Here is a 9,135-nt window from a genome sequence, read left to right as displayed (position 1 = left end):
TTTAGAAATGATAAATATTGCTCACTAATTTATTTAAAAATATAAAAACATTATGTAAAAATATAACTATTCTTCTGTCAACTTAAATGCTAGAAAAAATCTTCATGTGAGAATTTTATTTTCATACGATGTCTATCTTCTTATATTTCAAAAGTAAGCATAATGTGAATGATAATTTCATTCTTAATTTTCATACACTTGCGATTAAGCAAATTGTGTGTTATAAATACTCTTTTGAATTTTAACTTTCATCATAACCAAAGCTTTGTTTGAGTACATTTTTATTCATCAGTGTCATCAATAATTCTTAGTTACAATATAAATCATTTTTTATCACAACAACAAAGCAAACCAGCATGGTCACCACATGCACCCCCAGAATACCCTTTACTAATACATTTCTCGTTGCATTTGGCATCACCAGAAGTGCAAAACCCTAAGCAACCGGAGAACAAGTTGGGGAACAAATTAAATCCTGTTGTTGGACTTGGACCTGCAGTAAGAACAAAGTTAATTTACAAAGTTAATTTACAAATTTATGCACAAGTAAGCATAAGTTAATAATTCATTCAAAAAAAAAAGGATAAGTTAATAATAGTGTCGTGGGTTTTCATATTAACAACACAAGATTCTACAAAAATTAACTTTTGGTGTGCTTAATAATATACCTTCGATAAATAAAAATGGTAGACAATTCAGACATGAAATGTTGTTACAAACCTTACTTGTGTAGCACTATAGACTATGAAGTAATAACACAAAATAATATTTTCTAATTTGCTTATTGATTTCATGATAAAAATATGATATATGAAAGGAAAATTACTTCATTCTTTTTACCTGAAGATAGAACTAAAGCAATTACAAAAATTAGGAGAGGCAAAGGTTGACAAACACGAATAGCCATTTTTATGAGAAATTTCAAAATTTTCTATGAGATGAATGCTACTGGTGTTTTCTTATATACTATTTCTTTGTCAAGTCAAAAAACCAAAACTTTAAGGAGTCAACACATAAATTAATGCATTAAAATATTTTAATTATTAATAATTTTAATTACTGTTATTTTATTCTTTCCTACTTTATATTCGCTCAAACCATCATTGAGTTGATTGATGTTATATGTCATTTCATGGTGAGAGTTTTTCTTTTATTACAAGAGGAAAGATTTCATGGTGAGAGAGTTTGGCTGTATTAATAACAATTATAAATTTAACTAATTGATATATATAGTGTATATATATTTTAAACTTATTTCAATGTAAAAAATATGGTGGCAAATGATGGATAATATTAACTCGTTTGGTGGTCAAGGATAAGGCGATAAGATATGATAGTGTAATCTTATCATATTGTAATATGATGTTTGTTGTGCTGGCATGAAAGGTTAATGCAACCATGTTTCTTATCTTATCATATTCATCATATGTAAAATTTTATCATGGAAGGGGAGCTGAGTTGGAAGTCATCCTAAAGAATATGATAATACTTTGCTGCTATTTAGTAGTACGCTAACCCCTAATTAAATTATTTCAATATGTAATTCAGGTTCCCTCTGGTACGATTGTCCTGCACGATGCTGGGACAAGAGGTTCGACAACCGCTTAACAGTAAAACAAAACTTAACAACAGAAACAATAACACACAGTAATTGTTAACCCAGTTCAGTGAAAACTTTCACCTACGTCTGGAGGGTTTGCACCCAAAGAAAGGAAATCCACTATCTCAAGATTCAGGAATTACAGACACTCATGAACAACTCAGTTCATAGTTCACTTCCTAATCTACCCAGTGTATTTCTACTTAGAATCTCAACCTAAGTATGAGAGCCCCTCTCACTTTCTCTCAATCACTGCCACAGTGATTGGTGAACACAATGAACAAGTAGAGTTTGAACGCAATCAAACACACAGAATCTCTCTTTGCTTTATAGAATCAGTGAGCAAAGACAGTTCACAACTAAAAAGGACAAAGCACAAACACAAATCCTAAAACACTCGATCTCTCTCTATCAGCTTCGACCGTCTTCATGTTTTAGGTCTTCATCCTTTTATAGACTTCAGCAGCGGTAGCATGGGCTTTAGGGTTGGCACGGGCTGAAGAAACAGATTGCAGTAACAGCAATTCAAAACGCAATCTTGATAGATTCGGTTTCTTATTGCACAAGTAAAGATAGAAACCAATCTTTTAACAAAGATTGTTTCAACAAATAACAACCCAACAAATAAACCCTTATGGAATAGCTACTTGCTCCTCAAGTAACTCAAAAACATATCTTCAGTAAACCTTCAGAGGGTCCACAACAGAAACACAAGCTGAGGACTGATGCCCTAGCTTCACGAGGTCAGATGCCACGACATCTGCTTCGACAATCGGTTGTTTTGACAAAATGCATGGCAACATGTTCCAACAATCTCCCCCTTTGTCAAATTTTGTCTAAAACAACTCACAATCAGAGGGGATAAAAACTAGAGAAACAATTCTCCCCCTTAGTCAGATCTCCCCCTCAACTGATGCAACTCCACAACCAACTACCATACTTCAGAAGGCATAGTTGGAACAAAACACTTAGCAGCACAAACACACAACCAGAAGTACAATCAGGCCTTAGCATATGAATAGATCAGCTTAAAACATCAACGTTTCAGAAATACTGCCATCAGAAGTTAGCAACACATAAGCTATCAGAAATACTGCTAATCAGAAAATGCCTCTTGAAACAAACATAGCCATGGTCTTGAACTTGTCTTCAAATTAAACAGACTAAAGCTAACACTATCAGAACACACATAGCAAGAAGCAACTTCACAGTAGAAACATAGGTCTTCACAGCAGTACCACAAAATATTACAGACCACATAGCAGATAGAATCTTCAATCTCAACGCTAACTACTCCCCCTTTTTAGCACAAATTTGCAAAGGGTGCATCCAAAAACAAAAGAAAATAGCACAAGAATAGAGCAAACTAGTCTTCAGAACTTGACTCCTCCCCAGACCCGTCTGCACTTTCTTCAGATCCTTCCTCCTCTTCATTACCCGCTTTCTGAGCAGTTGTAGCAGCAACACTGTGCTCACCACCTTGACGTTCTTCTTCTTGAAGCTTGTGTAGCAACGCATCAACTTTGAGCTTCCTGGCAGTGCTCACCCTGATTGTCTCCTGCAAAGCCTTGGAGACTTCCAGTAATTCAGCAATTATGGCCTTAGTGCCAGATTCAGTCACAGGAGGAGCAGATGTTCTGCTGTTTGGTAAAGCAATGTCTAGCACATGTGGCTCCAGAAACAAACGTTGATCCAAAGTGATTGGAACTCCACGAGACATAGCCACATCATCAGCCCTGAGAATCTGAGGATGTTGCTTCAGAATGATCTCAGTAAGAAGTGAAGGAAATGAAACAGGCAGCTTCACAGCACAAGTATCAGCATGCTTCAATGTCTGCTCAAACACAAAAGTCCCAAAATCAAATGCAATAGACTTGCCTATCCTATAGATCAATTTGGCAAGCGTTGCAGAAACACCAGAGGTATGTTGAGTAGGAACCCAATTCACAGCACCAATCCTGTTAAGGATAGCATACTTCACACTCAGATTTCCAGTAGACAACAACTTCTTGCTGGGCCACTTCTTCACATAACCTGCAGTAAGCTCCTTGGCAACATCATCCATGGACACTTCTTCATCAACAAATTCAATAGCACTTCTTCCAAGTGCTTGATTGACCACAGCAGGTGAGAACATCACACATTCAGCCCGCACATAGACTCTCCTGAATTCTGCACTATCAGGAAGCCCCACATCAACAGAGAGATTCACCAAGAACTCTGTAACACCCCGATTTCCAGGTGTCACTTTAGTAACCAAAAATAGACTTTACGCTGAAAACAGGTAATTTTTTTTCGTTTGATACCTTTTAAATCAAGCAATAGAAAATAAAGACAAAACCCAACCACTAAACTAACCAACACACAAATATATACACATGTACAGCCTCAGCTGCACTCCCATGTCACGCGCACTCGCAGTGACTCCAAAGTAGTGTGCCCGTAGGCAAATAGTTACAGATCCAGAAGTGTGAGTGAAAAGGTTATAATTACAATCCACTGGGAGAAAGTCGGCCTCAAAATGGCCTAAGCAAAGACCCCTATAGTCCGACTGACTCACTGTGATCCCTCAATAAGAGAACCACACAAAAGCCATGCGTCGGGAACCTACCCCGTCCCAAAAGCAAAACGAATCAGAGCTCTACACAAATATGACGCCTGCCTAACTCTACCAACCCATAACTGCTCACACATCCGAGTCCTCGGCGAACTGAAGACGGCAAGTTGAAGCTCAGCTCCATGCGTCGTAGAACTTCTTTCGTCAGATGTTCACACTCGTCAGTCCGGTCCTCCATGACCCTTCCCCGGTACGTCGCTCGATGACCCACAACATCGATCACCCAAGCGGTGGGGGCATCCCGATCCACAAGCTCATATCTGATCCCCCCCGAGGGAGAGACCATCGAACACCAGTCGGCCATCGACATCTGGCAGCAGGCCGACCGCCCAAACACAAACATACAAACAAAGCCAAGGCGCTAGGGTCAACTCACAGCAATAAGTAGATATACACTCAACATGTGATATGGGGTATAGATATATGTTGATATATATACATATAAACAATCCTAGCATGTTATGGCTCTAACATTGCTTCAATAAACAAACAGCACACAATCTCAGTCAGCATGAATGTATGCGTGAAATGCACAATATGTATCCGGATTTGTGACGCGTTCCCGTTCGCCACAAGTGAAGCATTTTCACTATGGATGGACCATTCCCGTTATCCATCCTGGATGAAATCCATCCTGGATGAACCATTCCCGTTATTCATCCTTGGTGAACCATTCCCGTTATTCACCGAATGATGAACCATTCCCGTTATTCATCATTAATGCAAGGTGAACCATTCCCGTTATTCACCATGATATGCACAGGTGAACCATTCCCGTTATTCACCCGATTGAATGCAACGTGGTTAGCCAAACAACGAATCGTCCTTACCACGAAAGTGTTTAGCTCACAACCCAATCTCAACAAACCCATGAGTTAGTGTCGGTCAATACAACACAACTCGGAGTAAGTGTCGGTCAATACAACACAACTCCACCCACAGAATACACAAGGGTCTAGTGTCGGTCAATACAACACAGCCCAAACAACAAGAGCACTAGGTGTCGGTCAATACAACACGGCTCCACAACACTCCCCAAGAGTACTAGAGTACTCGGTGACTTTCAATCATCACCATAGCTCACCTTAGTGGCTTCCCCCAATTCCGATAACTCTCCAAACCCACAACAAAGTCGACTTTTCCCCGTCTTTCGTAAATATTTTCCCCTTCAGTTCTCCTATGCTTAAACGTTAATAAAAATTGTTTTAATTCGAATTAGTCAAGTTATGAGTTTATTTCTCAAAGTCTAAGTTTCCCAAGTCTTTAGTTTTTCAAAGCTCTATCATTCTAAGTTTTCAAAGATCAACCACCCAAAATACATTTCCCGGGGAAAGTCTAAGAATTCCAACATATGGCTAAGTCTCAAACCCCACATTTGGACTTGCCTAGGGTTGTTCATCCAACCCGAAATATCAAAGATCACCAGATCAATGAATCTCCACTCCGAAATTGCGTCAAAACGCTCAATCCAACAAAAGCACAACATCACAAGTATGGAAAAGCATCATAACATCAACTCATCATCAAAAACAACATCAGATAAAACATAAGTCGAATTTATCGACGCCTATCATGCAGTCATAGCTAATATATAGTAAGTTGCCCTAACCTCGAGCTGATCCAGCTTCGCAAATCAAATCTCCTTCACAGGAATGCCTTGAAACTTCCAAAGTTCCTTCAACTGAACCTCGGAGGAAAAACAAAGCAGAATCCACACAAAATCGATTAGTTCGATCGCAATACAATACATAAACGATAGACAAAGCATCAAAGCTTCAGAATACGACAAACGGGTACGAAAGGACAAGTTTTCGAAAACGAAAAACTCCCCTCCCCTTAGGAAAACCCCACGGCCATAAGGAGAAAAGGGCTTCGGCTCTTTTTCTTCGATCAAATCAGTTTACAAGGTAGTTTTAGGGTAAAACTAAGGCAAAGAAACTGTCAGAACAATTTTCGGACAATCGGGCCGAAATACGACTACGCAGGGGCATTTTGGTCCAAAATAAAGGCTCAAAACTTCAAAGTTATCAGTTCTGAAAACAAATTTGACAGCAACGATCCTCATGATATCCGTGACAACAAATCCTAAAGGCACGAAGTCAGATTAAGTCTTTTCGACAATAAAGTTTCGAAATGTGAGACAAAAAGAGTTTTGAGTCAATTTTTCAGATCCTGGACAACTGAATCGCAATCAGAGTTTACTGACAGAGGTTTTAGACTCAGGGGAACATAAGGAACATAACCCAAGCGAGAAATCAGAGAAATCGGACAATTTTAGAAAAAGCTCAAAACTTAGAGCACAGAAACGACTTCAGAAACTCAGCAGAAACAGAAATCAGAGGCAGGATTCATGATAGTTACCTCGATACCTAGAAGTAGGGACGAACTGCACGAAGATTGGTCAAGTTTTCGCGGAAATCCCCTCCCCCCTTGCTCCCCACGAAATCAGCCACAAATGGAAAGAAAATGAGAGGATTTTGCTTTTTCGCGCTATTTATAGGCGGGTGAAATCGCGGGAAAATGAAAATTTCGCGATTCCGATTTTTGCAGCACGATCACCGAGAAATTCTAAGAGAGATTCTGGCGTCGGAATTCCAGAACTCAAAACAAATATCTAGGATTTGGGAAAAACGATATCGAAAAACTCAAAAGCGGTGTCGGTTAATCTGCCCCGAAAAACTACTTTTTGCTGTGATGCTCAAACGACAAAACTTCCAACTGAAGAAAGATTGGAAACGTCGAAACAAGTCTGGCAACGCGGACGGAATCTTCTTTAGAAGTCTCGAATAGAAAAAGTCTTCATCCATTGCTCGAAAATAGGGTTTCGAAGCAAAGAAATTAGCGTCGGCGGACATCCGAAAAGTGAAACCTATCGTGCGTACAGTCCAGAGTTCCGAAATGAAACGCTGGTCGATGGAAAAATAAAGAGAATCTTTAAATTTTCCGAGAGTTCGAAATCTCACTCAAAACGTTGCTTTAAGAGCGAAATAGTCTATTCTGGACACGCTCGCCCTAAGGCAAGTGTGCAGACGACTCGCACTAACTCCGAAAACAACTACGCAACATTCCTCAAGCAATTCCTGAACTTTCTTCTTCATTAATCTTCCTCAAATGTCAAACTCCTGTCACGCTTACACTGATTCTACGCGTGAGTCGGAAACTAGCTTGTTCTGAAAATCCAGGTCTTACAATACTCCCCTCCAAAAAGAAAGTTTCGTCCTCGAAACTCAGAGTTCTGCAAAAAGTTCGGAATACAGTTCCTTGATCTTATCTTCCAATTCCCATGTAGTAGTGCCTGTGTCATTGTTCCTCAAAATCTTTACTTAAGCAATCTGCCTTCCCCTTAACTGTTTCACTCTTCTATCCCCACTGCTAACTATCGGCGTCTCAAAAGACAAAACATCATTCAACCTCATGTCGTCTGACTCGATTACTTGCGTCGGACCTCTGCTTGAAATGATACCGGTTGGCATTCCGTGCAGTCGCACAACCTTAGCCACTTACTTCTTTACTTTCGGTCGTCCGGAATTCTTCTTAAACTCAGTGCCTCTCTGTCATCATAAAGTAGATACTCAACTTGTCCTCGTGATCTTCATCTACAGTCCATCACTTGTTCGTTCGATAACTCTTAGACGAAACATTGTGTTGGAATCTAATAGTCCATTAACGTCACATCCAACTTCGTAACTATCATCACTCGCACAATGAAATCAATCTCCTACTTAGTCACCATTCGAATTAAAAATCGACTTATGTCCTTATTTCTTGTCCTTCACTAATCTTATCCCCTTCAACATCAAGTTATCAACAACTTATAAGATAATCCTCTTCTTAATATCTAACAATCCATTATTATCGTCTTCTTCCTTAGAACTTCCCTCACTCAAACCTATTTACACTTACTGAAATCCCTAACACTTCGCACGAATCGAGACTTATCCTCTAGAAGATTAAATCATAACTATACCTCAAGGGACTTAACTAGCCATTACATCTTCCGATCCTTCAACATTCTGAGATTTAACTCTTATCGTAACCGCTAACACCACTAAATCTCTTATGTGTACATGAATCTCAGCTCACTAGGTCAACCTTAGCCCTAGGATTCTCATTCAACTTTAGTAAAATTCACTTGTTACTCGTAATATGCATTATCAAAATCCATAAAAAAGTCCCATTGACTCTTATACTCTACGAAACTCGTCAAAATATAACAACCTCAGGTATTCATCTTAATACTAACACCTTCCTTTCTGTGACTCAATCACCATCTCGTCAATCAACTTCTTAATCTCTCAATCAAATTCTGACAAACTTCGAGTCCTACACCTTAGACAGACATTCATAGATTTAAAACCTACACCTTCACCAAGTTTGGTCCTCTAATAACATTTAATTCTTCAATACTTCTTAAATGAATATCCGTTCCTTAAAACTATAACTCCTTCACTTACCCAAACGACCTGATAAGTGTCGTCATGCTTCCACACTCACCACTTGATCCTGCTATCCATAATCATAACTTATTATGCTAACATCATTCAAATCTTATCACATGGTCATGATGTCCGCAACCTCATAATCAACATCAATCGATCACCAACCTTAACACTCCACACAACCCAGAATTCCCTTACTTCAAGATCTCTCTTATACTACACCTCAATGGTCTTAACCCGAAACTCACCTTCAGGTCTTCAATCTTCTAAGATTCAACTCCTATTGTCACACCTACAACCATAAGATCTCCTACTCGTACGTGATTCTCGGCTCTCAAGATTCAATCTTAACCCTAAGATTTCAATCCAACTTAGTAAATCTCACTTAGTAATCTCAGCATATTTCCTTGGAATCCATATCACCAACCTCAAGTATTCAACTTATGCTAAAACTTTCTTTCTCCAACTTAATCATTAAT

General features: G+C 39.0%; 1 protein-coding gene across 1 annotated transcript; it reads right to left on the bottom strand.

Annotated features, from left to right (window-relative positions):
* Positions 1–279: 279 nt before the first annotated feature.
* Positions 280–915, bottom strand: LOC130713681 (uncharacterized). Its single transcript, XM_057563475.1, has 2 exons — positions 841–915; positions 280–493 (listed from the first exon to the last, which is right to left on the bottom strand). The coding sequence occupies exons 1-2, from the start codon at positions 905–907 to the stop codon at positions 324–326; spliced, it is 237 nt and encodes a 78-aa protein (XP_057419458.1). The 5' UTR covers positions 908–915; the 3' UTR covers positions 280–323.
* Positions 916–9,135: the final 8,220 nt, after the last annotated feature.

The sequence above is a fragment of the Lotus japonicus genome, chromosome 4 (assembly GCF_012489685.1).
Source record: "Lotus japonicus ecotype B-129 chromosome 4, LjGifu_v1.2".
Classification (NCBI taxonomy): Eukaryota; Viridiplantae; Streptophyta; class Magnoliopsida; order Fabales; family Fabaceae; genus Lotus; species Lotus japonicus.
Note: the sequence above shows the minus strand (reverse complement) of the source record. Positions and strands in the feature narration are given on the sequence as shown.